At 54.5% G+C, this 26,450-nt stretch overlaps 15 protein-coding genes across 15 annotated transcripts; 7 read left to right on the forward strand and 8 right to left on the reverse strand.

Annotated features, from left to right (window-relative positions):
* Positions 1-38: 38 nt before the first annotated feature.
* Positions 39-1,028, reverse strand: BAUCODRAFT_395503 (carbohydrate esterase family 16 protein). Its single transcript, XM_007675985.1, has one exon. It carries the CDS (start codon positions 709-711, stop codon positions 289-291), a length of 423 nt encoding a protein of 140 aa, XP_007674175.1. The 5' UTR covers positions 712-1,028; the 3' UTR covers positions 39-288.
* Positions 1,029-1,224: 196 nt separating this feature from the next.
* Positions 1,225-3,310, reverse strand: BAUCODRAFT_31562 (uncharacterized protein). Its single transcript, XM_007675411.1, has 2 exons — positions 3,198-3,310; positions 1,225-3,143 (listed from the first exon to the last, which is right to left on the reverse strand). The coding sequence occupies exons 1-2, from the start codon at positions 3,250-3,252 to the stop codon at positions 1,672-1,674; spliced, it is 1,527 nt and encodes a 508-aa protein (XP_007673601.1). The 5' UTR covers positions 3,253-3,310; the 3' UTR covers positions 1,225-1,671.
* BAUCODRAFT_31563 (uncharacterized protein) lies at positions 3,241-5,413 on the reverse strand. The gene has a single exon (XM_007675412.1). The coding sequence runs from the start codon at positions 5,330-5,332 to the stop codon at positions 3,587-3,589; it is 1,746 nt and encodes a 581-aa protein (XP_007673602.1). The 5' UTR covers positions 5,333-5,413; the 3' UTR covers positions 3,241-3,586.
* Positions 5,414-6,001: 588 nt separating this feature from the next.
* Positions 6,002-6,527, forward strand: BAUCODRAFT_55619 (uncharacterized protein; the record flags this gene model as incomplete). Its single annotated transcript, XM_007675487.1, has 2 exons — positions 6,002-6,083; positions 6,145-6,527. Coding segments are annotated over 2 exons (465 nt in total), but the record flags the coding sequence as incomplete, so codon positions are not given.
* A 282-nt stretch (positions 6,528-6,809) lies between these two features.
* On the reverse strand, positions 6,810-7,892 carry BAUCODRAFT_64741 (uncharacterized protein; the record flags this gene model as incomplete). The annotated part of the gene is made up of 2 exons (XM_007675523.1): positions 6,810-7,279; positions 7,325-7,892. Coding segments are annotated over 2 exons (1,038 nt in total), but the record flags the coding sequence as incomplete, so codon positions are not given.
* A 664-nt stretch (positions 7,893-8,556) lies between these two features.
* Positions 8,557-9,625, forward strand: BAUCODRAFT_395682 (uncharacterized protein). Its single transcript, XM_007675986.1, has one exon. The coding sequence runs from the start codon at positions 8,832-8,834 to the stop codon at positions 9,603-9,605; it is 774 nt and encodes a 257-aa protein (XP_007674176.1). The 5' UTR covers positions 8,557-8,831; the 3' UTR covers positions 9,606-9,625.
* Positions 9,626-10,245: 620 nt separating this feature from the next.
* On the reverse strand, positions 10,246-11,301 carry BAUCODRAFT_395609 (uncharacterized protein). Its single transcript, XM_007675987.1, has one exon. The coding sequence runs from the start codon at positions 11,032-11,034 to the stop codon at positions 10,528-10,530; it is 507 nt and encodes a 168-aa protein (XP_007674177.1). The 5' UTR covers positions 11,035-11,301; the 3' UTR covers positions 10,246-10,527.
* BAUCODRAFT_22491 (uncharacterized protein) lies at positions 11,280-12,140 on the forward strand (the record flags this gene model as incomplete). The annotated part of the gene is made up of 3 exons (XM_007675265.1): positions 11,280-11,497; positions 11,529-11,740; positions 11,869-12,140. The coding sequence occupies 3 exons, from the start codon at positions 11,280-11,282 to the stop codon at positions 12,138-12,140; spliced, it is 702 nt and encodes a 233-aa protein (XP_007673455.1).
* A 299-nt stretch (positions 12,141-12,439) lies between these two features.
* On the forward strand, positions 12,440-12,718 carry BAUCODRAFT_146195 (uncharacterized protein; the record flags this gene model as incomplete). Its single annotated transcript, XM_007675988.1, has 2 exons — positions 12,440-12,603; positions 12,658-12,718. 2 exons carry the CDS (start codon positions 12,440-12,442, stop codon positions 12,716-12,718), a joined length of 225 nt encoding a protein of 74 aa, XP_007674178.1.
* A 329-nt stretch (positions 12,719-13,047) lies between these two features.
* On the reverse strand, positions 13,048-17,958 carry BAUCODRAFT_573513 (uncharacterized protein; the record flags this gene model as incomplete). The annotated part of the gene is made up of 3 exons (XM_007675989.1): positions 13,048-14,115; positions 14,176-15,393; positions 15,456-17,958. The coding sequence occupies 3 exons, from the start codon at positions 17,956-17,958 to the stop codon at positions 13,355-13,357; spliced, it is 4,482 nt and encodes a 1,493-aa protein (XP_007674179.1). The 3' UTR covers positions 13,048-13,354.
* A 1,232-nt stretch (positions 17,959-19,190) lies between these two features.
* Positions 19,191-21,473, forward strand: BAUCODRAFT_146198 (uncharacterized protein; the record flags this gene model as incomplete). The annotated part of the gene is made up of 1 exon (XM_007675990.1): positions 19,191-21,473. The coding sequence occupies one exon, from the start codon at positions 19,191-19,193 to the stop codon at positions 21,471-21,473; it is 2,283 nt and encodes a 760-aa protein (XP_007674180.1).
* Positions 21,474-21,921: 448 nt separating this feature from the next.
* On the forward strand, positions 21,922-22,827 carry BAUCODRAFT_64998 (uncharacterized protein; the record flags this gene model as incomplete). Its single annotated transcript, XM_007675537.1, has 1 exon — positions 21,922-22,827. One exon carries the CDS (start codon positions 21,922-21,924, stop codon positions 22,825-22,827), a length of 906 nt encoding a protein of 301 aa, XP_007673727.1.
* Positions 22,828-22,920: 93 nt separating this feature from the next.
* BAUCODRAFT_146200 (uncharacterized protein) lies at positions 22,921-23,529 on the reverse strand (the record flags this gene model as incomplete). The annotated part of the gene is made up of 1 exon (XM_007675991.1): positions 22,921-23,529. One exon carries the CDS (start codon positions 23,527-23,529, stop codon positions 22,921-22,923), a length of 609 nt encoding a protein of 202 aa, XP_007674181.1.
* Positions 23,530-23,714: 185 nt separating this feature from the next.
* On the forward strand, positions 23,715-23,957 carry BAUCODRAFT_64663 (uncharacterized protein; the record flags this gene model as incomplete). The annotated part of the gene is made up of 1 exon (XM_007675518.1): positions 23,715-23,957. One exon carries the CDS (start codon positions 23,715-23,717, stop codon positions 23,955-23,957), a length of 243 nt encoding a protein of 80 aa, XP_007673708.1.
* A 164-nt stretch (positions 23,958-24,121) lies between these two features.
* BAUCODRAFT_22495 (uncharacterized protein) lies at positions 24,122-25,924 on the reverse strand (the record flags this gene model as incomplete). The annotated part of the gene is made up of 1 exon (XM_007675266.1): positions 24,122-25,924. The coding sequence occupies one exon, from the start codon at positions 25,922-25,924 to the stop codon at positions 24,122-24,124; it is 1,803 nt and encodes a 600-aa protein (XP_007673456.1).
* Between the last annotated feature and the right edge of the window lie 526 nt (positions 25,925-26,450).

Consider the following 26,450-nt stretch of genomic DNA (forward strand, 5'->3'; position numbering starts at 1 on the left):
AGCACAAAGGAGGCCGGTTGCGAACGGCGATCTAACCTACCACTCTACCAGTGCCCAGAGGACGGTCCACCGCGTCCTGGTCCACCACGTGCCGGTCCACTACCAATGCCGCCGCTGCCGCTACCTTGCGCTTCCAAGAACCTCTCCACCTCCGCCGCCAGAATCCGATGCGTGTGACTCGTCATATGCCCTGTATTGAACCAGCTTCACCACGTCAGCATGAACATCTATGCCGTTCCCACTTCAACCTTGCAGTCGCGGATTGCAACCGCGGTCGCATTTACGGACTCACAAATACTGATCCAACGGCAAGCACCCGTACATCCCCGGATCCGTGTCAATGTCCGGCTGATCGTAAGCAGCACAATAACCCGTCGTATTCGTGATCCCGTACTCCGCCGGATTGTCTAAGACATAGTTCAAGAACGTCGTAGTCTCAAACACCATCACCTCACTCCCCTCATGACTCTGCTCAAACGCCACCGCGTGCCGCGCCAGCGCATCACCATACCACTCCACCATCGTCGCGTTCGGCAACGGCCCCGCCGCGCGGCTCAAATTCGGCGGCGTACGATCCAACGGCGGCAACTTCATCACCAAGAACTCGCTATATCCCAGATCATAGATTTGCTCGACGGACTGAAACATCGTCGTGACAAGCTCGTCGTAGAAGACCGGGAAGGAGACGTTGTACATATCCGAATCGCCCATGTCGTTTATCCCGATCCAGAACACGACGAGGGATTTGGTTTTGTCGATGAAGGTTGATAGGACTGGGTCGGCGTAGCGCTGGAATTGGAGCGTCTGGTTGACGAGGGAGACGGTGAAGTTGTGGTGGAGCGGGGTGTAGGCGGTACTAATGTCCGCACCCGCGAAGGCGAAGTCCCAGAGTTGCTTGTCGCAGGTTTGGGGATCGGTGAGGCCGGGTTGAAGGGCGCAGTTGGTTAGGAACTTTTTGGTCCGGTTGCTTCTGGTTAGTGACCGGGGGTGGCTTTTTCAGGATGGGAATGGGGGTGGTGGGCAGGTAGGGACGACTGACTTCGACCCAGTTTGGCCCGCCTTCCGCCGTTGCGGTTTGATTCTGGACGATGCGGTTGGTGAGGAGGTCTTGGGCGGTGAAGGTCAAGTCGAAGGCGTCGCCTATCTGTTCAGGTCTAGCGGTTAACGTGGCCTTATGCTTGGGATTCTTGTGGTGGCGAGCGGCGTGCTTACGAATGAGTAGTTCTGACGTCCAGAGGTGCCTTGAACGTAGGTATACGAGTCTCCGAACGCGATCAGATACTTAGTGCCTGCCCAACTGAACGGACTCCGGTGCAGTGCTGGGTGGGCGATAGTCGTGGCGAGAATGGAAGCGCTGATGATCAGCGCGGGAAATGGAAGCATTGCGACCGTACGGAGCGAACGACAATGGCGGGAAATTTTGTCTCACACCTACCTTGACGGAGTGATGTGCTCTTGTACTTACATGCAGGCTGTCATTGTCAACGAGAGTAGCATGAGAGGAGTAAGCGGTTGTAGAGTCGCGGAAGGTTCTCATTGGTGGAAAGCCGAACACCTCGGGGTAGAAGGGCTGCCTTGCTGCGTTTCTCCACATTGATCGACCTTATCAAGCAGCGTACCATGGCTGCGCAGAGGCGGACCTCGAGTCTTCCAAAGCATGTGTATGCTCGCTCACCAAGCGGTAATATCCTCGACCTCCGCCTCTCCAAATGTACTCGCCTTCGCCTCCTTCGGCTGCTCCTGCTTCGGCGGCCAGTTGACAGGCTCCCGCGACATGATGTCCGGTAACTCGCGTTTCAAGAAATCCAGCAAAAGCGCATTGACCTGCCGAAACTCCAGTAGAAACGCGTCGTGACCGTCCGGACTGTCAATGGTCTTCAGCTCGCAATTCGGGATCGCGGCCGCCAGCTCCTGCTGTTCGGCGTACGTGAATAAGCCGTCCGATTGTATGCCCAGGATAAGCGTGGGCTGCTCGATCATGGCTAGCGCAGCATTCACTTCTTCCTGTGAAGGTGAGCCGGAGTTGTCTGTTCGGCCGCGCGAGACATCGTGAGTGTCGAGTTTGCGTGTGATGGCAATATAGCAGTTAGCGTCGAAGCGCTTGATGAACTTCTCGCCCTGGTAGCGGAGGTAGGATTGAGCGGAGTAGTAGGTGGTGATGCGCCTCTTGTTCGGCGGAGGGCCGGGCAATGGTGTAGCTCCATGGAACTGCGGGTCCGTGACCGTGGCGATTGGGGCCTCGAGCGACTCGACCGACGATGTCATGTCGCCGCTCTTCCCCGGTCGTGGCGAGCCAGCGTGGCGGTGTCCTTCGTTGTGTATCGCGAAGTGTTCGTTTGTCGGCGTCTGCGGACGTGGATTACCGTTGATGTTCTGCTTGCGCGAGGCATCCGGGATGTTACGGCCAAAGCGTGTCTCAAACGAGTCTCGACTGCGGTACGTTAGCAGTGCAGACATGCGTGCCGCTCCCAGTCCAGTCGAGGGCGGGTCATCGAACGGGTAGTAGCCATCGTCGTACTTCGGGTCGCTATAGATGCTCTGCCGTTGCGCCTCGCCCCAGCTTATGCCCCAAGCGCTATATCTCGCGGAAGTCGCAATAGGTATGATAGTCCGCACGTAGTCCTTGCCGAAGTACGCAAACTCCAGTACCAGCATACCGCCCATCGAGCCACCAATGACTGTAGCGATCCGTTTCACGCCAAGATCATCCAGTAACAACTTGAAGATATTCACATCATCTCTGATCGTAGTCAAAGGGAATTCGGGTCCGTAATGCTCGTTGTCCGGATCACCATCCTTCGCAGTCACAGGACTAGCACTCCCATAAGGACTTCCTAGGCTGTTCATGCAAACCACAAAGAACCGTGACTGATCAAACGCTCTGGCTTCCTTACCCTCTTCCCCGGGTCCACCCAGTAGAGGTCCCCACCAGTCTCCCACATCTGCACTACCCGTCAGAGCGTGACATATGACCATGGCATTGTCTCCTTCCGGCGACAGCGTGCCGTATGTCTTGTAAGCGATGTGGACATTATGCAGCACGACTCCCGATTCGAGCTCGAAGCTGGGTATGACGGCAATCGATTGATCAGGAATGAGTTTGATGAAAGGGTTTTCCGGCTGATCTCGAGGCGTTATGCGCCCTAGAGACGAGTCAGTACGCATATCTGATGGAAAGAGGTTCTTAGTAGACGGACTGTATTTGGTGCCATTGGCCGTCGATGGGACGCCATTGCGTACCTCCGCCGGCATGTTGCAAGTTCTACGAGATGGCAGTGTCGGAAGAGTAACGCCTCAACTCGACGCTCATGCTGGACCAGTTGCACTGGTGAGTCGAAGGAAGCAATCACGACACAAATTGCAGCTCGACGCTATTCGATGAACCCTTGCGATGCCGAGGCAGACTAAGTTCAAGTAGCCGGCATATATTCATTGACCACTGATTGATGAGGTTGATTTACAGCTACGACGTCTTGCTTGAGAAAGTGCATGTCTGGAAAAAAACAAGTCGTGGAGTCTGCACAACAAGGCTAGAAACATGTATGTATGTATAACATAACAAACATGTGCAAGTACATGGCGTTCGTCAATCCTGCCGTTGCCTTAAACTCTCACTAAGCATCAGATCGGACATACTCAATTCCGCTTGGCCGTCAATCACGACCCAGTCGTCCCCAATATCATCAGCGCTGAAAGCGAAGTCTTTGTCTTTTGGCACACCCTGATCGTTCTGGACCTTGCCATTCGCAGTGGATTCTTTGACGTCCATCCCACTGCCGTACACATCGCCCAAGAATTCCGCAAAATAAAGAACAGCCTCCAGTATCTCCTCACCGGTTGGTATGATATTCTCCGCTGGCAGTAAGAAACCGTATAGGCCCTTATCGCGCAGCTTAAGTTGATAGGCGTATCTCACGTGCATCTCATGGTAGAACCAGTCCAAGATCGAGCCACCAGAGGCTTCCATCCGTGGCGAAAGGGACTGCCGAAACCCGTTGTTGACGGCGACGTTTCCTTCACAAGCGGGCATAATCTCGTACTTGTGACCATGCGTGGAGCGGATGGCCTTCTCGATACCTATCGCTAGCTCCTCCAGATTCTCCAGACCCGGCGGTTTCTCGTCACAGGAGAAGCTATAAGGGTACAGTATCTCCTGTGCGTAGCTGTGCATGTCAAGGAAACCAACGAAAGTGACATTGTTGTGCGTCGTTTCATTCTTGGCCCAGTCGGCCAAAGCTTTTGCCTCCACAGCCTCGAATGGCTGTTCACCCGCAAATGACTCTGAGCAAGGGTTGCCGGACGTGGTACTGTCACCGTCCCATTGGAAGCTGAATGCCCGATCGAGGTCAATGCCTTGGCAGAAGCGTAGACCTGTCCGCTGTCTGTTCTTGCGCCATAAACGGTCCGTCTCCCACGTATACGCATATCCGTCAGGGTTCAGAGTCGGGACGAAGACGAAGTCCAGCTGATCCATAAGTGCGGTTATGCGCGCAGAGTTGCCGTAGCATGTGACGAAATGGTAGGCCACGTAACTGACTGTGCTGGTACTGATCCATTCGCGAGCATGCAAGCCGCCCACGATGAGCACCGTTTCACGGTTTGGCCGCTTCGAATTACCGACCCGCAAAGCAGGTATGCCCCGTCCCTGAGCAGAAATGCCAATGTTAATCTTTTGGACATGTCCAGGATAAATTGAGGCAAGGAAACGCATCCACGGGTGAAGAACGGAAAGTGGCCGATACTGAGAGAAGAACAGGTCTTCTTCGGTTGCGCCAACCTTATCCATTTGATCGATATGAATGTGGCTGCCACTGTCTAACGAGTCTTTCGCTTTGATAGCTGGTCCACGGTTTCTAGCGGTCAAGTATGTGGCGCGGACGGCCTCCGATAGTTCTCTCTCACGCAGCAGCGGGATGTAAGACCGCTGTAGACTCGAGGGCAGAAGGCCAAGCATTGGCTTCACAATATCCTTGGGTATTCGGATGTCGACCCATTCTTGCGAAAAGCCCCAGATATCCAGAAGAAGCGTCTCTGATGCCTCTGCTAAGCTTCGGGCTTCCTCTGCTGTGCTGACATTGAATCTTATTACCACTTCTCGATCGTATCCCCGAAACGCAAATGGATCAGGCAGGTCCTTGTCAGTTTCGTGGGCTCCATCTTTCCATATGGACTCTATGATACGGTCTGACAGCCGTTTCCATGTGGCTTGTTTGGGCAAGGCTGCGACATCCAAAGGGTGTTGCTGAGCGTAGTCCGCGGGCGCTGGGACGGCAAGCACGACTTGGAGCAGGCCGAATGGCAACGCCAGTAGCGACGCCAATGTCAGGTGCATTGTCACTGCTGCAGTGACGCTCTTCGAAGTACCGCCAGGTGTCGTATGAGATGCGAAAACAGCTCAGAATGTCGAAGCCTGGAGGTCACACGAGCACCTTCCTTTCTGCGCACCTCGGGGTAATCCGCCCGAAACTCAGATCTCCCCACTTTGCATGAAGGTTTGCATGAAACTTTAGTCGAAAGTCGATTGAAGTTCATCAAATTGCACGCTGCCTCCCGGAACACGCCCGAACGGTGTCCAAGCTCTGAGCTTGGCGTTTTCGAAAAGTCAGTGACTTTCACCTTCAATTAGTGAATTGACATATACTCCCGCAGATTATTGTATATTATGGCAGACGGCGTGGAAGAGGTCAAAGCGCGCAAAGAGAAGAAGGAGAAGAAAGACAAGAAGCGTAAGCACTCCGAGGTGGAGGCTGACGGCGATACTACCGTTGCGACAGTCTCAGAAGAGAAGCCCGCAAAGAAAGAAAAGAAGGAGAAGAAGGAGAAGAAGCGCAAGAGCGCTACTACCGTAGACTTGACCACAGCTGAGCAGGACAAGCCGGGCTCTGTGGCGGTGGATGCGGACGGAGATGTCGTGATCGCGGATGGCGACGCTGCAGTGCAGGTAAAGGAAGAGGACGACGAGAAGGAGAACAAGAAGAACGTCAAGGTCAAGATTGAAGTGCCACTTGCGGCACTGGTGCCGTTTGCGAATCCGCTTTGCGACGAAAAGGCGCAGAAGAAAGTGCTGAAATCTGTGAAGAAAGGTATATCAACCCACTATCACCTTCGAGGACTATCGCTAACCCTTCTCTTTCTGACATACAGCCGCGAAATCGAAAGCTCTCAAACGCGGTGTAAAAGAATGCGTCAAGTCCATCCGCAAATCGCCTCCCGCAAATCCAAACACCTACAACCCCTCCAACCTCCCATCCGGCATCGTTATTTTGGCCGCCGACATCTCCCCCATGGACGTGATATCGCATATCCCTGTCCTCTGCGAAGACCACAACATCCCCTATCTGTATGTGCCTTCGAGAGCGGAGCTCGGCGCGGCGGGAGCGACGAAGCGGCCGACGAGCGTGGTCATGTTGATGCCGAGGGTAGGCAAGGGTGCGAAGGAGGAGGGTGGAGACGGTGGAGAGAAGGAGTGGGAGGAGACGTACGGGGAGCTGAACAAGCTTGCTGTTAAGTTGGGTCAGAACGTCAAGGTTTAGGCTCTTCATGTGCATGCTTGTCGACTGAACGTGTGCAAGTATGCAAACACGTCAACGCGCTCGATGCTATGTGCTGTGGTGCTCGCAGTCCAACAGGACGGGAAGATGCATTCGTATGAACACAAAAGGCACAAGAGCGCCGCGGAACGTCGCTTCAACTCATCTGTAGACACATTACTGTACATTGACATACACATCAAGGCTTAGTCCGGTCCCATATTTTGAGATTGCCTCGCCTCCAAGCGCCATCGCCGTGAACGTCCAGTCATTCCCCTCTCAACCCGAGTGACTACTCCTAGCCCCAGCTCCAGCCTTCTCAACCCGCAACTTCTCCAGTATGCCCTTGACCAAGTCCCCACCCTTGCCGCCCATTCCACCAGCCCCACCGCCCTCCACCCTTGCGTCCACTTCCTCAACCAACCCTAACGCCTTTTTCGTCAAACCTCGGAGTACTCGTCGTGTATAAGCGAACGAGCCAGTCTTCTCCATATACTGTACCGCGAATTTCTTGACCTCATCATCCTTTGTCTTCTGCTTCAAGATGTTGATAAGCACGAGATTACTCGGATCACTCCGTATCGCATGGATGATCGGAAAAGAGAATTTGCCTTCTGTCAAGTCTTCGCAGAGCCCTTTGTTCGCCGTATATGTCGTATCGCTGAGATTGCGGTAGTCGTCCAAGATCTGGAAGAGCAGGCCGACAGTGTTAACTAGCGGTATGTAGTCCGTGTGTCCCTGGCTGTCGGCTCCGCTCATGTCGCTGCTACCGGGTTGGAAGTTATGGCTCGGACTCTCGGCGCACATGAGTTTAATGGCGAGTCGGAAGAGGCCGCCGGTCTTGTTGCCGACCATTTCGAGGTAGTCGTCTTCCGAGGGACAGGTTAGGGTGTCGCGCCAGAAGAGATCCATACCCTGCCCTCTGTGCAGATTCAGTAACTCTTCGGTATATATACGTATGCATTCCGGGTTGTTCAGAGTGAGCGTTTCTTGCAGCGCGCAAAAGTAGACATAATTCGCGCTGTTGATCGTCTGCGCCGCGCCGAAGATGTGGTGCGCAGCGGGCACGCCTCGCCGGAGTAAGCTGCTGTCTTCTACGTCATCGATGAGAAGTGAGGCGGTATGCAGCATCGCAACGACTCGTGTGATGATGGCGAGGGAAGGCTCGGGCACACGTAACCAGGCATTGAAGGCGGACATGAGTTGTGCGCGGATGTCCTTGCCCGGATGCGCCTCGAGATAATCGAAGGGTCCTTTTAGTATGTTCTCCTTCTCATCGCTCCAATTGGGAGAGCGATCGTGAGAGGTCAGGTCGCCGCCGGTGCCTCGTGTCAGGGGAGACGGCAAGGGCTGTTGTGACTGCGATTGGTAAAGTGTGGATTGCTGCGAGAACGCTGGCGAAGCATATCTGTGCGGTGGTTCGCGACTGCCGGAACTCAGCGTTCGATTAGGAGCCGTTCCGTTCGCTTGCCGTGGTCCATCTGACGCCCAATGCCTTTCAGCTGGATGGATGCTGGACACCGCTCGTTTGGAGTAAGATCGGTCTGGTCTTTCTGACACCGAGCTCAAGCTCTTGTGCTTTTTCGGACTTTGTTTGGGAGAGCTATGGTAACTGTCCCGTGGTCGCTCGCCGTTCGCTACCGCATTACTCGAGCTTGTCCGTATCGGTATTGTTGCTGGGTTGACAACATAGCTATCCCGCTTGCTGGAGCCCCTCTCCGGCGAGCCAGAACTGCTTGCGCCAGCTGTCGCCTGAGCCTCGCCATCCGTCAATCCTCTCCGCGCCGACGAAGAAGATGTAGGCTGAACCGCTAGATCTTCCACAAATCTGCTGGACCTGCTCCCTCCCACCTCCACCTCTTCCTCTTCCTCCGCCGTCGCTGACAGCATGGGCGACGGATGCGCGCTCCCTAACGTGGGTGAATCAGGACTTCGCTTCCCATCCGCTGTCGTAGGCCGCGAATGATGTATCTCGAAGCGACTGGGGTCATATCCAAGATCGAAGTCGCCGCCGTCGGGTGTGTCTATGCGCGGTGGGCCAGACAGTGTGCTGTATGTATACGACAACGCCGGCGCGACTCTATGAGCTGGCATTGGGTGCTGAAGCGATGCGAGTGCGCGGTGCTGCCTTACAGGATCGGGCCGGGGATAGCTTGGAGCAGCTCAAGATGTACAGATCTGTCTCGTTGGCGATGACAAAGGTATAATTGGTAGTCTGAGTACCTAGAAGGCTGCTATATCACGTCTGAGTCTACAAACCCCACGCGACCAAGATCATGGTCACGAGCCCCCGGAGCGGGCATGATGTGTCGAAATGTAATATGCAAGGTAGGTAGATCATGCATGCACCCAGTCGGGCCTTACGCAATGGCGATCAATATCCGGCGCTCCGGCAACGACCGAGCCGCTGTCAAGATCAAGGCTCGAGTGGATGGCAGAACCCAATGCGCTGGGACAAAGCCTCGTCTAACGACGCCTCATCGCAAGGTTTATCAATACCTATTCCCGTCGCTACCCATTTTGATTTCATCTGACTCCTTTTGGACTTTCTACGTGAAATTACAGCCTTGGACTCTTCCACTGCCCGCATTTGAACTCCAGACGCCACCGTGTCTAGACACTTCTGGTCTCGTTGTCCCCTTCAAGCTGTATTACAGCAGCCACCGCAGCCCTTCGTGCCCGCTGGTCATGTCCCTTATGGCCCAAGCAGACCAGCGTACCGCCTCCTCTTCAGCGCCACGCCTTCGCCCCTGTCCAATGCCATGCCTTCCGGTTCTTCAGAAAGCTCTCGTTTCAGTTAATCGCGAACTTCGGCTCCCGTTCTCTTTCCGGAGCATCTTTGATTCTGCCAGAAAAGGCCGTCTGTTTTACTCAATTCGCCTCGATGGCCTTCTGAAGGAGCACAGCTTGACACATCAGGAATGCGATCTTACACATGGCAAACTTGCGGACCTCCGCGGCGACCCTACGCAGGATATCGGTGCATGGAATGCATGTCACCTTGAATGCTTCGTGTGTGAGAACGCAACGCTTGATGCAGTCCCCTTGGTTAAACGGCCGTCCCGCCCGAGGTAGGTGGCTGAATGCGATGCGAATCTTCATAGACCTCTTCCCACTATTTGCTAAGGGCGCAAACCAACCCACGTAGAAATTGAAGTTGAGGTCGAAAATTGTTGTTGAATGTTGTTGGCGTAGTTGTCGAAGTAATATTGGAGAAGAGGAAGGTACTCGGGGCGGACTTGTCGACATGTTGCCGTAAGACTGGGTGACGGTACCTTGAGGAGGGTGTCCACGAAGTGGACATCTGTTGAAGAGTGGGCGACGTGTTCGTAGATGCGTCGCGCAGTTCTCTCGGAAGCTTGAGCAAGGGAGACTCCATCTCGAGCTCGTAGTGCCAACAGTAGGCGGCTATGTCAACCCTGGCCGTGATCATGGAATGATGATGTGCGTGAGGGCAATGGAGAGATCGCCGACTTCTACCAGGGGCGATGGTGGCAACTGGCAGGCATGTGAAACGTGCAGGAATGCGGCACTGCAAGCTCACCTTGTCTTCTCACAACTGTCACGTGCTATGCCACAGGTTATGTGGTCCTACCCTTCTTAACAGCTCTACGATTCCGGCTATTGAGAAGTGCTCCTTCGCCTCTCCGCGCGAATACACCAGGCAGTACCAGTCCTGAGTTCCTGACCGTCTGGGATGCCTCAGGGCACCGACCGTCGTTCGCCCTGCGCATCGATACAACATGTCTGCCGCAACGGAGGATCTGCGATCCGCTGGCCCCGATGGCGCCGAGCCTCCAGCTTGCTAGAATGACCTCTATTTCACTGCGATCCTTGATCTTCCGCCTAAGCGTCTCTTCGGGCAGAGCTTCGGGCGAAGCTTGGAGCGAGTATTTGCACGCCTAGCCTCGAATTTGCTCAAGACCAAACCGACCTTCCTGCATTCCGCCCGGAGAACCTCGCTCAGCTCCTCATCACCGTCATACTGTTGCATCATTCACGACAGCTTGACATTTGCAACAGCGTTTACCGCGATCCAGATTAAACGGCTGCCCAGTGCTTGGACTGTTCGAAGATGGTCTGTAGTCGGAAGGTACGGGATGTCCAGCTTGGCACGGGAGGCGATGCAGAATGCCATCCAGTCATTTAGCGCCAGCCTCGCAAGTTCTATGTGCATATGGGCGAAAGAGAGTGTGATGGTGAGAGACTTCTTCACATTAGGAGTCGCTTGCATGAGCGTATCAACAACGTAGGGAAAGCGCAAGAATCTCCAGTTGGTGACTGTGGTCTGGATCTTGCTTGCATGCCAGATATAGTCGCGGAGAATGGGAAGATATTCTTTACAGCTCTGATGGCAGGTGGCAGCAAGATGGCATGATGGCTTTCGGTAATCGCCATCCACCATCGTTACGGTGGTAGTGCTGGAGAGAGCCACATATTCGTAGATAGCGTTCCGGGGCTCGCCTGAGAGTTCGACTAATGGTGAGCGCATTGCGGTAGCCATACTGCCGTCGACGTCGTAGCTGACGAACGATATGCGAGTCGCAAGTTTTATAGCAATTTGGAGCACGACTGACTGACAGACAGTGCGTGCACAGATGACTCATATTCCGATTATGAATGCTACTCTGGTCTGCTCGTTCACAGCATAGAGGTCGAGGTTAGCAGAAGTACAATGCCAGGCGGTCTTGTTACACATTTCCCTCCTTTAGACATGGAGGCTCATGATCCACAAACTGTAGACCCTACATGTGTGAAGCTTGTGACCTCAGCCATTTCTTCCCTCCTAGACAGCTACATCAGATACGGACCCATCCAGTTATGCAGCCCGGCGCTCACAACGCGGTCAAAGCACGCAATGCGCTCTATAACTCTTACAAACCGGGCCGTCTGGTGGAAATCCTCCGTAACCCGCCGATGCAGCGACGTCGACGGAAACCGTGCGCAATGGTATCTATGCACTTGCGGTGAGTGATAATTCACTACTCCGACAATCAGGGTGGCGAAAAGGCCTGCTTCATTGATACGCCTCAAGTTCATGGTCGTCTTCATCGGTTCACGATACGTCACCGTCAGAGTCGGCGTTTTCCGCCACCGCAGCGAGGATGCTCTGAAGCGAATAGATCAGCTGGACATCGTGGCCATACTGGAGAAGCCTGCAACGGTTTCGCATGGAAGGGAAGATGCAGTAGAGTCGTCGCGGTCAGCCTGTACGCTTGCGGTGGCGCGTGAAGCTCCTATACGCGAAGGAGGAGCGGTTCGATGGATCAGTCCCGGCGATGGAGAAAATAAGACAACCATCACGCCACAACTGGGCGTGCACTGCACGATTCCCTAGACTTCCAGCTGTTCCAGCTCATGGTGAAGTGGCGTTGGCCCGGTGGACTTCCGGCCCGGTGGAGAGGATGGCGCAACGAGGACTCCACCGATGCGGACGGATTGCCTGTTCCTGAACGGCCCGCTCGTCCGTTATGGATCTGCACTGCAAGGCTAAAGACGATCAAGATTCTAGCGCGCCCAACAGCGGACTTTCGCGATACGCTTTCGCGAGTTCTGCGCGTTGCACGGTCACCGCAAGACGTCGTTGGGATGGCAAATGGGCCGCACTGACGGAAGATGGCGCACGGCGACGGCGGTGAAGGGGTCGCAAGGAGACGTTGGCCGGCGTGATCCTTGTTTCACTGCCCCAGGATTAAGTGGCTGAAAGTCTCTAAAATAAGCGTTCTCTCCTTACGCAATTGCCATTATATCTCCTCCCATCCTCCTCTATTCCGTGCCTAACTTCATCTTCACAAACAAACACACTCGCTCCATACAACATCCGTGCCTTCCCTCCATCAACGTCATTCCCAGTCCCAAAGCCAAGCCAAAGCCAACCGCCACCCATACCAACATACAATACCTACGAAATGTCTGCCGCACTCAGACTCGCACCCGTCTTCGGCGCACTCGCCCTGGTCGGCGCTGGCGCTAGCTACAGTTTCAGGCAACCGGGCGACTTCACGAAGAATGCGCTGGCCGCTGCCGAATTTGGCGCGCCAGATGTTAGCGCTGCAGCAGTGAAAGCGAAGCTGTGAGTGACATTTGTGAGGGCAACTTGCGACTCGTACTAATTCAACTCGTGCAGTCCTTCGAACTTCTTCCAGTTCACGCTCGGCAACTTTAAGATCAGCAACGCCAGCGCGTAGAGGCAGCGCATAGCACCTGATCATTCCTTGCAAGGCGTTCCGGGCGGTTTGCTTTCGGAGGTGCATCTTGCACTTGGGATGGCGGTGACGTTTGGGTCGATGGCAGCACGACCGCTGTACTAGTACGACACCACTCCATGCGGGTTATTCGACAAATGCGATAAATGATAGACGACCAGTGATGCCACGATACCGAATAATGAGGGTGAATGGCATGGTATCCCTTTGGCTCATTGGGACTGGTGGTTGCAAAGCAGATTTACAGCAAGTAACTGCAATACAGAGACCTCAAAGGTTTCGATTTCGGTGACAGTGCATATCATGAGCCGCAATTTGCGCCCGATGGTTGTCAGAATCGCGCAACTAGTTCCCTGGTGGGAGCTCTCCAGGCCGTGACCATCCTACGCACTTGATTCGCTTGATCGCGCGAGGAGCCCATGAGGCAGCAGCTGGCGTAGCTTGTATCACCGCTGCATCGATGCTCTTTGGTGAACGTAGTATTTGCCGGAGCTCCAAGGTGCTGCTGCAAACGAGGCCTATCCGGCGCTGGTAGTAGCTCTGGTCCAGTCGTGAGCCCGTGATGGGGGCGTGTGCGAACGACGCTCGAAAGCATTCAGAGATCGGAGCTGAAAGGTGTCACCTCCGCCAATGTAACGAGAGGCAGGCGTTCAAAATTGCCTTCTCCTCGTCGCTGCATGTCAGGATGTTGGTAACATACTCGTGAGGTAAGTACGTCTTCGCGTCACGGCCTGTGTAGACATGCTGTTCATAGCCTGCCGGTCCCTGCACAAACCTCAAGGCTTTGATCATGGACTTAGTTGTCTCAGCTCCGAAATCGAGTGCGTAATGCAGCACAGTCTTGCGTTTCCATCGCCAGCTGAGATCAGTCTTTGCAGCCAAGATTTGCATGGTCTCTGCTCGTCTCGTATTGAGATCGGACGTCTCGTTGGCCATATAACACCACTCCGGTGTCTTTGCTTCGCAGACTATGGCGAGGGGGATCAGCCAGTCAAACTCTTCTATTGCAAGGTCTGGATCGTGGGTTCGGACCAGCCATTCAACGAATTCTGGCAGTGCGTAGAAGGCTGCGGTGTGGAGCGAACCGTCGTCTGGCGAATTACCGGCGTCCAAAAGCCGGAAGACGTCAATGTTACCCAGTTGCATCGCGGCTGAGCGCAAGTCGAGCCCGCCGGGGACACTGGACTGCTCCGAGTCACAAGTACCTCCGCTTGCTGAAGAGGCCGGCCCGGAGAATGAGGACTCGGGTGTCCTTTCAGATAGAATCGAACCACTGTCGGAGTCATACAATGCCTTGAAGACCGGATATCGGGTGTTGTCCCGCAAGCAGCCATATGCTGCTGATACCTTGGACTTCGGCGTGCAGTAGGCAGGCAGTGCTATACGACTCAATTAGCATGAGCTATATGGTTGACGGATGTGCCGCACGGCCAACGCACCTCCCTCTCCTCTCGCAACAATAGCGAGGATGGCATCGTTTCCAATTCTTGGCTTCGCGAAGAGGCTCCAGATCAAGGCTGTACATGTTTCTGGCTCGCCGTTGATGTCATCAGTGACCATTGCTGAAGGGGAGACGCCATGCTCGAGGAGGACTTTTAGCAGCAGAGTCCCGTTGGGGTATTGGCGGAGACAGCGGAACAGTAGGTTGTCTTGGAGAGCCTGGCCTGCATGAGGCTGTTCTTCGAGACATATCTTGAACCATCGCGCCACATCGTGCTCGGCTGAGAAGTTGGCAAAAAGCGCCGAAAGTACGGTGTTCAACCTCGCCCGTCCACTCAGTGCTCGGAACTTGGCCTCTGCGCCTGACGTTGAAGCCAAGACGAAGCAGCGCGCCTTGTCATCGTTCGGGTCGGCACCCCTGGCGAGAAGAAGCTGTACCACTGGGAGGTCTTGACGAACGTCCTTAAGACTGTCTAACAAGGCGTTGTATATCGACAGGATACCGACGTTAGGTCGCAAAAGGCGCCGATAAAGATTTAGTCGCTGTCCCGGGTGATCCACAGCAAGCTGGCGCGCAAGATTGAATGCAGCCGTAGCCACGGTATCATCGACCACGTATTGACTCATGAGCTGAAAGGCTCTGACAAACTTGCCAGACTGCGCGAGTCGCAACGCTTCTACTCGATTGTATCCAACATCAGCGCCACTCTGTAGCAGCAGTTTCACAACGGACAAGTCGCCGAGGTTACCCGTCTCCAGATGCTCAATGAGGGCCTGTGAAAGATCGTCATTGGGTATGTCTGCGTCTAACAAGCACTGGTAGATCCATGCTCTCCGAGCTGGCTCCGCAGCAGTCACTCGAGCATGCGCGAAAAGTGCTCTACGTGTATTATTGGAACTCGGACGATTCATAGTGCTTGCCAATATTTCGAAAAGATGGCGGGGTGACACCTCTATCGCCCTCTTGAGAGTCGCAAGATCTGGTCTGATGCCTCGCTCCAAGAGCATCTCTGACAACCGTGGACTCTCCGGAAAATTGGCGACAGAGTCTGCCAGTAGCTTTGAGGCAGCTGCTCCCACAACGCCACCGTTAGCCAGAATGAGGTGCTTTAAGACACGGTCCCTCTGCTTCGCCGAGACGCAGGATGATGCAGCCGCGAGACAAGCCTTGTGAATAGAAAGGCTTTCGGGCTTAGAACGCAACAGCTGGACCAAAACTTTTAGCAGGCGGCTATTTGCAGAGCTCTGCCGTCGTCATGATCGATGTTTGCTTTGTGACGCAGAAGGAGCTTGAGTCCCTCCATGTCACCAGCCACAGAAGCTTCAATCTCCCTCAGTAAGGCCGTAGATTGTCCGATCTCAGCAGACTCTGCTTGTTCGAGAAGAAGACTCATGGATAGGAGTTGAACACTTCTGCCCCGTACACTAGCTGTGGAGTCGAAGGCGGCGGACAGTGAAGCCTGGCTGGGTTTCGCGGAGAGCAACCTACGGAGCAAGGCTACGTGCTGGTCTCGGACGGCGAAGCGGAACAACCATCCATCTCCGATATCTACATCAAGGCCGTGTTGAAGGAAGCATAGTAGGATGGCAACTGTGTTAGGGTTACCTTCAAAGCCCCCAGTATTCAAAAACGAGTTCAAAGCAGCAGCTGGCGACGTAGTGAAGCCAAGCAAGGTGTCCAGGACCTCCATACGGAAGGTTGATGGCTCGACTGCCCGAGCCAATAGCGTCTGTAGGTTCAGGTGGCTCGGTGCGGATTTGGCGCACAAGATTTGAAGCATCTCAAAATTCGCATTCTGTAGCGCGACTGCAAAGGGAGCACCCATGGCCTCGTTCGCATCCGCGCCGTACTCCAGCAGAAGGCGCACGCTATCCAACTGATGGTCGTGCCTGACGGCTGCAAGCAGTGTCTGGTGGACATATGCGCCGCTTGCCCCATTCTCGAGAAGTACCCTTATCATTGCCAACCCTACAGGTTCATCGCAGTAGGCCATCGCACCATATGCGATGGGTACAGCTTCGGATAGAGTCTCACATCGAGGAGACGCCTTGCAGAGCATGCGAAGCACCGTTAAGTTGCCTCTACGAGCGGCCACAACTACAGGACTGTCAGCGCCGATGCTCGAGCCATCTACAGGCGCTCCGTACTGGAGGAGAACCCGAATGAGATCGACATCCATGTCGCCCTCTTCGGACACAAGTGTCTGTAGCGCGAAGCCAAGACCTTGGTGCGGCACGCCTTTCTGAAGAAGAGCTTTGACCGCGTTCAGTCTGTCGCGCTTCGGCATGATGTTGATTGCATCGGGTATGGCAGCCAACAGGACGTCAGAGGAGCATTTTTGCTGGAGTAGGACGTCGAGAATTTCCAATTTGACGGTCCTTAATGCGCTACGAATCGCCGCAGCCCTGTCGTGCTCCACCGATGCGCCGTAGGAGATCAACACGCTGACTAGATTTGGAGACCCTTTCGGAACAGCACGAACCAGATAGGGGTCCAGGTCTTTCGTACTGAGGCTCCTGGGAGCGAGAAGACTCAGAAGTTGCAGGATGTCCGCCGCTGAAGTCTCGTCAGGCACGATCTCTAATGCTCGCGAAACTCGCGATGTTATCACGCCGCGCATTAGTATTCCCAAGATCTCGAAGTCTAGGTGTGACACGGCCCAATATAAGGCGCTATCCGGCTGGTAGTTCAGATTGACGCCGGCGTCAGTCAAGAGTGATATAAGTGGCATGTGTCGTAGCTTCACGTCTCTCAGTAGCTCATTGCGGAGTATGAGACTGTCCGTGACCAGTCCAGCATCGGCAAGCATGGCGAGCATGTCAAGCCTCATCGCATGGTCTTCGAGTGCTGACACAATTTGGCATGCAGCATGGCACAAGCCGCTTAAATCTTCACCCGGTTGAGCCCAGGCGAGTATAACAGCTGTGCTCAGTACGTCGTGGGACCTCAGAGCTTGCAAAATCAGCTCTGTACAGCTGATATCCGAGCGGTGAGTGACGCATACGATCAGAACCCCAAGGGGGTAACGTTCGGACCCTGGGTCAATACAAAATCGCCAGGCATCAGTGTCCATGGCTTTGGGTGCTGAGAGTAACAGTCTAGCTAAGGGAACGTCGTCCTGCCTGAACCTTTCGCGGATCTGGTATCTGAAGGCAGACGCAACTGCTCCATAGCTTAGCAGCACCTCGATCACGTCGATTGAAGAGCCCATTAGAGCAATGCCGAGAGCCCGGTCAAGCGTGGACTGTGCTACTCGCGCTTGGCATAACAGAAGGACGTAGTCTGATCGATCCTCGCAGGTAGCTGTGTCGAGCCACGTCATCGGGGTGTTGTTGGGTGTGTCTTTGCTTCTCAGAAAGCGCGGATGCCGTTTACCTCTCTTTCGATGGAGTTTGCAATAGAGACCATCCAAGGAGCTGGTGGGAGACGCATGGGACAGGAGCTCCTGGACAGTACCAGACCGTGGGAGCGGCGTACTACTCAGTAATGTATCGAGTGCTTCCGCAACTTCGTACTCGTCAAACTTCCAGTTGGAGTGATCCGACAATTCTGCTCGACGACGTTTTGACTTGAAACGATTGCGGAGTCGTAGCTCGGGTGGCCTGTAGCCAGGCTCAATGATACGTTGCTGGACAAGCAATGATCGTGCTTCATCGCTGTCACTGAGCTGAATGGGCCGCAGAGCAAGAGCCGGTCGTTGAGTGAGACCCGGTATTGGCTCTGGCGGAGCTATCCCAGAGCGGCGAAGGAGACTGGCGGCTGTCTGGTTAGAAGTACGCATTTCAGCGAATGTTTCGCTGTCCACACATGAAGCTTTATTTATCGTGAGCGGAGGTATACTGGACACTCACTACCAACAATGGCAGAGGCACATATCAGAGGGTGCAGATATCCGCAATTGCAGACTCGAGGTCTCGGCGGCGGATTGCAGCTCTCGGAGCACTGCCGGAGCGTAGATTGAAAGTGAAACACGGATCTCGCCCACTTGCACAGATGCCCGTCTCGACGGATCGCACCAAGCACATTGAAAACCCAATCGTTGAGCGCGAGGCGCAGGCTACGATCTTGGACGCCTGACATACTGCGCCTGCACCACAACGGTGTTGGCACGCACACACGCAGCCTGGACCATGCTGAGGTCGCCCAGGGAAGAGCTCCATTACAGCCTGATTGCCATGTTGGGGCAGTACGACACACCCCAGCCTCGAGGTTGCTAATACAAGGCACGATAGGACCATCGAGGAACATGCAGTAGCGAAGCATTTCCACTGCAGCTATCTTGGGCATGCTTGGGCTTTCGCCATACGAAACAATCAGTGGAAGTGTATACCCTGGCTCAAAGAGTATGCCGCGCCGTAGTCCGTGCGGTGCATCTCGTGGGGCCGCCATGGCACTAGCGAGGCAACTTCAGCACAGCAACACTTCACCGACAGACAATACTCTGTGCTTTGCTCCGAGCCTGCCTCTTGGCAGCACCGATACTCTAGAACTACCTGCAGAGCTCTTGATCGCTGATTGAGTCAATGCGTAATGAAGCTGGAAGGTCATTCATTTCGCCACAGACGACGTCGAAGCCAGACCGAAACGAGAACACGACCTAGCCTCGGACAGGGCTATGTGTAGAAAGCACCTCAGGCGCCTCTTGGAGGCCCATGCATGCTATGAGCATGGGGCTACGGTAGGGCGGCCTCTTTTCGATGATGGTAGTGACCCTTCCACTGCCTGCAGCAGCTACATGACATGTCATAGCTCGCAGCCTTTCTGCAGCTTCACGCATGCGCTCATATCACTTGTCACTGCGGTTGTTGGTAGTGCTTTCGCTTTCCCGTCCTTTTTCCGCAAACTCGTGTAGGGGACTCTATATCTGCATCTGCATCGGCATCTTGTGAGGCTTCGAACGCCTCCCGTTTTACAGTGCAATTTAGGTCCCATTCCATGATGGCTGCGAAACCTATTCACAAGTCCCCGGCCGCCATTTCTCGGGCCAAAACATCGCGAGATGAAATGCGAGCAATGGCAGACGCCATGTTGCGCACCTCTCTAACACGCACCCTCGATGGTACTCCACTTCCGTCCCTGATGGCTTCAGTGGGTTCGAGCAGATCTCCGCCACCGAGTTACCGCAGCAAGCGATCCGCCGTGTATTTTGCGCCGGAGGCCTCTTCTCGTACCAAAGAGAACTCGGAAAAATCTCGCAAACACCAGCTACAACAAGAAATAGATCGGGCCAACGCGCGCTTACCGCCAAAGGATACGAAAGGGTTATTCAGAGCGGCATGCTCCACCGATCTGCTGTTCCTCGTGGATGCCACTAACTCCATGGGTCCGTATATCGAAGCTGCGAAGGAGCAAGTCAAGGCCATCGTTGCCGATGTAAAGAAAGCCTTTCTTGACGAGGCGGAGGTACGCGTTGCGGTCGTCAGCTACAAGGACTACGGAGTGACGCCGAACATTGAATTTCTGGACTTCACTTCCTCTGCGGATCAGGTACGCGAATTTTTAGACTGTCTGTGCCTGGATTGGGGTAGGGACTGGCCGGAAGATGTCCTCGGCGGTCTTCAGCAAGCAGTAAATGCATCGTGGAAACACCAGACACGCTGCATTGTTCACATCGGAGATTCACCGCCGCATGGGCGCACGTTACATGACGGCCAGGAATCGGACGATCGGTACTATCATACTGAGAGCGAGCCTTGTGGCTTGACGCACGGGCCGCTGCTGCGAAAGCTCATACGTTTGAACATCAACTACGCCTTACTCCGTATCACTACACATACGGACCGCATGGGCCTCGTGTTCGCCCGCAGCTATGGGCGGGGCAACGCGAAGCTGCATGCGAACAACAAATATCATGGTATACTTGACGCAAGCTTTGAATCCATGACTAACAGTCAGCGCAGCTCTGGCGCTGCAACCGCGCCGCAGTTTGAGGAGCTACAACTTGGTATAACATACAGTCAGCTTCGGCATCTGGTAGTGAAGACTGTAACCAGCTCAGCCTCCCGAACGGCGGGCCGACTTTCAATGGCGGTGTCGAGGGCCATCAGATCGGTCAATCCATCCACCATCGAGGACCTCGCCGCCATCCATGAAGAGGACGACCATGTTGGCCGGCGTAATGACAGCAGTGAGGGAAGTGTGACACTCGAGAACCTCCCGCCGCAATGGACCACTCCAGGATGGCTCGACCTTCGTCTTCAGGTGGACGGATTCTGTCCAGCCATTGTTGTTCACAACGCCAATACCTTGAGCGACATGATGGCGGACGACAAGAACATCAAGCTCAATGTTACGAGGTTGACTCTGTACGCTCGCTCTAAACCTTTCGCTGAAGGCTCGGTTCGGGTAGCTGCCTACGCTGGTACGGCTGCCTCCAGCGGCCGGTACGTGATGAAGTCATTCAAGAAGCATGGGAAAGGTCTGGCCGAAGCGGCAGAAGACATGCGGATCCAAGCATTGTGCAAAGCATTCGCACTAGAGTTCAACGGTCTCCTGAAGGTGGACCCTCCTCTGGACTTTATTGTCACTTCCTGCTTACAGCATGCGCCGAACACAGCTGGGAGTAGAAATGCAGCGTACCTGTCGCTCGAGCCCTTCATCGAGGGGGACTACGTGAAGTACAACACCAACTCCGCTTATGTCAACGAAGAGTTGGGGGATGATCCTTTTAACCAGATGGCACAAGCCTTTTCGCATTTCACTTTCGAACGCTCATGGGGACATTTCCTCGTCACCGATCTTCAAGGATCAGGCCATCTGCTGACCGACCCTGCCATTCAGACAAAGGATCCCGAAAGATTTAAGCTCAATGATACCAATCTCAACGAGGAGGGCTTCAAGTTCTTCTTCGCAACGCACAAATGCAATGATGTTTGCCGCAAATTGTCTCTTCAGAGCAATGCCGAGATGCTCATCTCCGGGAAGATGGACTTCCGGGAGCAGTGGCCGGTCATGGACCCGACTGTGTGCTGCTCCAACAACCTTTGCCGGAGTATCATACGCCTGTCCGAGGCTCAGGAGTCGGACAAGTTTCTAGGCCATCATTGGTGCAATAGCTGCTGGCCACAGCTCGCATCGTCCACAAACTCTCGTATTTGCGTTGAGCTTGGTCCGCACCATGAGTTCGAGGTGTCTGAGTTCTTCCTTGAATCACAGGGCCAGCTTGTTCCCAATAAATGTCCTGAACATTCCGAAAAAGACACTACGGAGTCAAGCGCTGCGGCCGTGGGTGGAATGATATTCAGCAGGTTGAGATCCGCTCCATCAATGACAGCTATCAACGGGCGAAGCTATTGAGCTTCGTATAGTCGTCTACCGGGCGTTTCAAAGTCTAATTGGTGGCTTGGTAGAATCGATGCCACTGCGGAAATTCACCATACCTTTTGTCTTTGCTAGAAAGTGTCCATTAGTAAGCAGGCTTGCTACCCCGGTAAGCTTCAATTGACACTCTAATCCAAAAGAACTTGCATTCGTGACCGGCGCATCTGCTTTTTCCGTGGTCTATGAACTCAGTGCGTCGTCAAAACGAACGTGTCGCGTAGTGCATCTGTGCTGGAGCCTTTCCTGATCCGCCCGTAATGCAGCATGAACTTTCCACAGCTCAGCTCTACCGATATTGCAACGTCAGGATCGTCGTTTCGGAATTGACGAAGGTGACAACATGAGCACCACTCCCCGAGCATCCACAGTACTGTCAAGAGCCATAGCGGGAGCATCTCGCTCGTGCAGCCACACGCTGCGATTCATGGCATGCGAGCACTCAACCTCCTCTCGTGTTGCTCAACTGGCTGCTCGCATCCCGAAAAGGACATGGGACACTCATATGCACGTCGTGGATCCTCGAACATTTCGCTTGGCCAAGAATGCTCAATATCAAGCGCAGCCACATACGCTCGATCAAGCGAAAGCGTTTCTGAGCCAGCTCGGTATCGAACGGATGATCATTGTCCAGCCCAGCATCTATGGCAACGACAATGGCTGCACTCTCGACGGTCTCCGTACTCTTGGGCTTACTCACGGTCGAGCGGTGGTTCAGTTCGATCCCGAGACGACCTCAGCCGCCCAGCTGCGGGAATGGCACGATCTTGGCGTACGAGGCGTGCGGCTGAACTTCAAGTCAGTCGGCGCAAAACTTGAGCAAACGTCGCTCATTGCCGAACTGCAGAAGTATGCGGATGTCGTCCGCCCACTCGGCTGGGTACTCGACTTGTATATCGCTATTGAAGACATCCCGCTTCTTGAGGCTGCCATGGCAGAGCTCGGAGAAGTCAAAGTCTGCATTGCTCACCTTGGGCACCCGTCTGCGACATCCCTTGATGCTGCACGGGACGCTGAAGCTATGCCGGGATCCCACTCCGTTGCGAGGCTGCTCAAGCAAGGCCAGACTTGGGTCAAGCTCTCAGGCACGTATCGCATAAGTCAAGACCCGCGGCATCCGCTTGTCAGCAGCCTAATGCGCGAGGTCCTCAAACTGAGACCAGATAGATGTGTCTTCGCCACTGATTGGCCACATACGAGGTTCGATGGCCTTGATGTGGCGCCTTATCTCGAGGCTATCTGCGACTGTATAGAAGCGGAGGGCGTGCCATTGCAGCAGGTTCTGGTAGATAACGCGGAGCTGTTGTTTGATGGCAAAGATCAGAGTGTGTAGCCTGCTCATGGCCATTGGAGCCGAATGCAGGAGTGTGGATACGTTATTACGCCCACTTGATCAGCCGCATGACGAGGACCTGCCACATACGACTCAGATAGGAAGCTTCTTCGGGTCAACAGCGGCCATACAGTCAATGTCTTCGCAAGTGAGGTTGCCGACTCCATGATCTCCGATGGCAGCAGTGAGCGTACTCATGATATGGCCCCTGATAGCTTGGACAACCTCCTCGCAGTCTGCGGGATCACCTTTACGATGAGCATCTGACCACCATCCGTGGGCGAACGAATGCTTCATTGTAAAGCTGTTCTCACCCTTGTTCAGGCGGATCATGAACTGAACCTCGACCGGTTCGCCGAAGTATCGTTCTACGAAGGCAAAGCGAAGCACCAGCGTTCGAACCAAGCGTATGCGATTGGGGATATTGTGATACCATTTCCGCGTAGTCAGCCATACGATGCTATTGGAATCGCACTTGACGAGCGTGTACACGTCAAGCACCCGCATGCCATAGTAGACTGGCAGAGTTTCGCTGCGAACAGCTTCGCTAACACGAGTAATGTTTGGCTCTCGCGCCAGGCTTAGTGGATCGAGGCGATCTGACGTGCGCTGACCGTCCAAAGCGAATACAGTCTCGTAGATCTGTTCACGAAGTTCGATTGGGAGCTCGAGCAGGTAGCACCGCAATAATTGACCATCCATAATAGCAGCTGTAGCGATACAGGGAACAATGGTATTGGTGAACCGAGATGAAACCCATGTTAAGACGCGAGGCGCATGCAGACAAGGAGGCGGAATTTTCCGCTTCATTCGTGCCTTGACTTGCGTAGCGACCATCAATTCGTTCTTGCTTGCAAACCGGCCATCCTATCGTCGAACCCATCGGTATGCCCAACAAGCTCTCAGGCCTCCAGAAAGACGTCTTGAGCCTGTACCGCAGCTGCCTCCGTGCCACTCGCACCAAACCTGCAGGCACGCGGCCGAACTTTGCGGCATTCGCTCGTCGTGAGTTTGAGAAGCACGTCAAGATGGACAAGAAGGACTTTGGCACGATCGAGTTCATGCTGCGTAAGGGCAGGAGGCAGTTGGAGATCTATGAACAGCCCGGCGTCACGAACATAGCTGGGTAATCGTTACGGAAACGTTGCGCTTGTACCCCATCTGGTGGCAATCACTGAACGCCAGATGAGCAACCGCCAACGCCATGCTAAGCAATGCGACCTTTGACTATGCCAGCGACACCCCACGCTCCGCATTCGAATGCGCACGTCCTCCGAATCAGGTCTTTGCATGGTCACTTCTTCCGCTTACCATCTGCCTTTCCGCCATGACCAGTTAGCATGAACTCATCGCTCTCAAGATCTAGCGCATTGCGAAGAACGCTTTGCGTCAGCAAGTCCTTTTGGTAGACTGTTCGTCCATCCATCGTCAGCCGCAGGACAGACTCGTCGTTCTCCTTTCGACCGAAGATAATGACCTCGCTGCGTGGCGTGACCTCGCTTGCTTTGCCGGCGGTACCTTTCTCAACACGCGAGGCACCACACTCGTTCGCCAGAGCCTTGATGTTGGACCAGCCCTCGCCGTACTCGGCATGCAACGCATTTGTGAAGAAAAGTGTCTTGCCCTGGAACAGCAAGCTTCTATCATCACCTGCTGTGTCCCTCACGCCAGGATGAAGATAGTCAGTGGGGTCCAGGAGCTCCTTGGCAATCTGAGATTGGCTTACCCAGTTCTCGGTAATGACGGGTTTGCCGAGCGCAATTGTACGCAAGACCTTCGCCGTAGTTGGCAATGATCTGCCTACTACACAAGCAAAGTTGGAGCGTCTTGTCGGAACCTCCTCGGTCACGGTAAGCATTGACTTCAGCCACTTGATGGCTTTGCTGTCGTTCTTGACTGCTGTCTGGCTGAGAAGGACTCTTGCCAACTTCCCTTGAGCTGTCGGCGTCGCAGATGAAGTGGGTGTAGCACCCGGTGAATCCGGTGGAGCAGTGATTTGAGCAGGTGGTGCCGATTTACCCGTACGCTTGTTACCTCTCTTCGCTGTCGCGGTGTCTAGCTCATCACATACGTCTGCAGTGGCCGTGGTCTTACTCGGTTTCCGGCGCTTCGGTGCGGCTCTGCCTGACCTGCGTGGACCTTTGTCAACTGACGCTGCGTCACTGTCAGGTTCTCCAAGCGCGGGGGCTGCCCTTCGCGTTCGCTGACGCTTGCCTGAGCGGGCGGTGTCAAGCTTGTCTGCTGCTTTACGCGCACGCTTGAGGTTTTTCTGCTGCACAGAGCGTTTTGCTGCCTCATGAGCCGTACCGTGCTCAGTAGGAGATTCGGAAGTCATTGTTGTATGCTCTAGATGCATATCTGCCTCGTGGGAAATAGCGGACTTGCTCGCCACGACAATGTTCTGGCTATCTTCGACAACATGGGTAAAGTCCGCTCTCTCTTCTGTGGTCAGCAAAGCGGCGTCCTCGGCTCCAGATTCGCCGCCAGTCGTCGTCTCCCCGGCGGGAGAGTGGCAGGCTGGACTGTTCGGTTGCGACGACTTGTCATCGGCTGCAGAAGGCGAAGCTGAAATAACGTCCACGTTCCTTGCAAGAGTACCCGCCCCAGTCTGAGTGTTGTTCTGTTGCGAGCCGCGGTTATGTTTGGCGACGGATGGGCTATTGTGTAAGTGTTTTGCCGCGCCGTCATTACTCGTTGGTGTGGCGCCTTCCGAATGTTCGGACGTGGTAGGATGGCCATTCCGCTCAACTCCCGGAAAGCTGTCCTTAACTCCAGGCGTCTCCCAGATCGTGCGAGTACTCACGTCCAAAGTCGTGGTGGTGGTACCTGGGGTACCATACTTGCCGGGGTTCCCACCTGTGGAAATGGTAGATGAGTTATTGGTCGCATCATCTTCTTCGTCCGTGCCAGAGTCTTCGGGCGCGTCCTGGTCCTCAGGCTCATCATGTGCTTCAAGCTCGTCGTGCGGACTAAACAAGGAGCGCGCAGCCTGACCGCCTTGGACTGTAGACTTTGGCTGCATAGTTGGATCTCTTGACTCGACATCAGCATCATAAGAGCCGCTACCGGCCTTAATCTGGAGAAGTGGAGGCGGCATGATAGCGGCACGCTGAACGAGGCAGCTGAAGTGCGGTTGCGTGAAGCTGACCGTGTCACCAGGTCTCAAGAAGATGCCGCAAAATTCCCGCTCGAAGCTGCGCGATATGACCAGACTCTCACCGTGGCTGAAAGAGGACGCAAAGGACCCAGAGGGTGGCGACTCGACAGAACAGCCTTCCACGAACGGCTGAAGCAGGAGTTGGTTGGGAGGTTGAAAGACTTATCGCCCGTTAACGAGGACTTGGTGGATGTCATTCGGGATCACTCACAAAGGCGCGCTAAAACGTCACGCGCGAGCGACGCGGATGTGAAAGCGCCGTGAATCTCGACTTCGGCGCCTACCCGAACGAAATGGGTGACGATGTCTTCAAAACCGACTGGAAAAGAGTGCTCGAAGATCCGTCCGACAGCACCCATACAACGAAGAACAATCTTCTCCTTCACCTCGTCTGCCGCGCCGGGCATGGACATCGAAAGTCTAAAGCTAGCCTCACATGACAACATGAATTTGCTGAATGGCACAT

Source organism: Baudoinia panamericana (assembly GCF_000338955.1).
Source record: "Baudoinia panamericana UAMH 10762 unplaced genomic scaffold BAUCOscaffold_3, whole genome shotgun sequence".
NCBI classification, from domain to species: domain Eukaryota; kingdom Fungi; phylum Ascomycota; class Dothideomycetes; order Mycosphaerellales; family Teratosphaeriaceae; genus Baudoinia; species Baudoinia panamericana.

Coding starts and splice junctions, on each gene's coding strand:
- BAUCODRAFT_395503 (XM_007675985.1), bottom strand. CDS start 711: ATGGGCGATTCGGATATGTACAACGTCTCCTTCCCGGTCTTCTACGAC.
- BAUCODRAFT_31562 (XM_007675411.1), bottom strand. CDS start 3,252: ATGCCGGCGGAGGTACGCAATGGCGTCCCATCGACGGCCAATGGCACC. Junction 3,144..3,197: donor GGCCAATGGCACCAAATACA/GTCCGTCTACTA, acceptor ACTCGTCTCTAG/GGCGCATAACGCCTCGAGAT.
- BAUCODRAFT_31563 (XM_007675412.1), bottom strand. CDS start 5,332: ATGCACCTGACATTGGCGTCGCTACTGGCGTTGCCATTCGGCCTGCTC.
- BAUCODRAFT_395682 (XM_007675986.1), top strand. CDS start 8,832: ATGATGTGTCGAAATGTAATATGCAAGGTAGGTAGATCATGCATGCAC.
- BAUCODRAFT_395609 (XM_007675987.1), bottom strand. CDS start 11,034: ATGGCTACCGCAATGCGCTCACCATTAGTCGAACTCTCAGGCGAGCCC.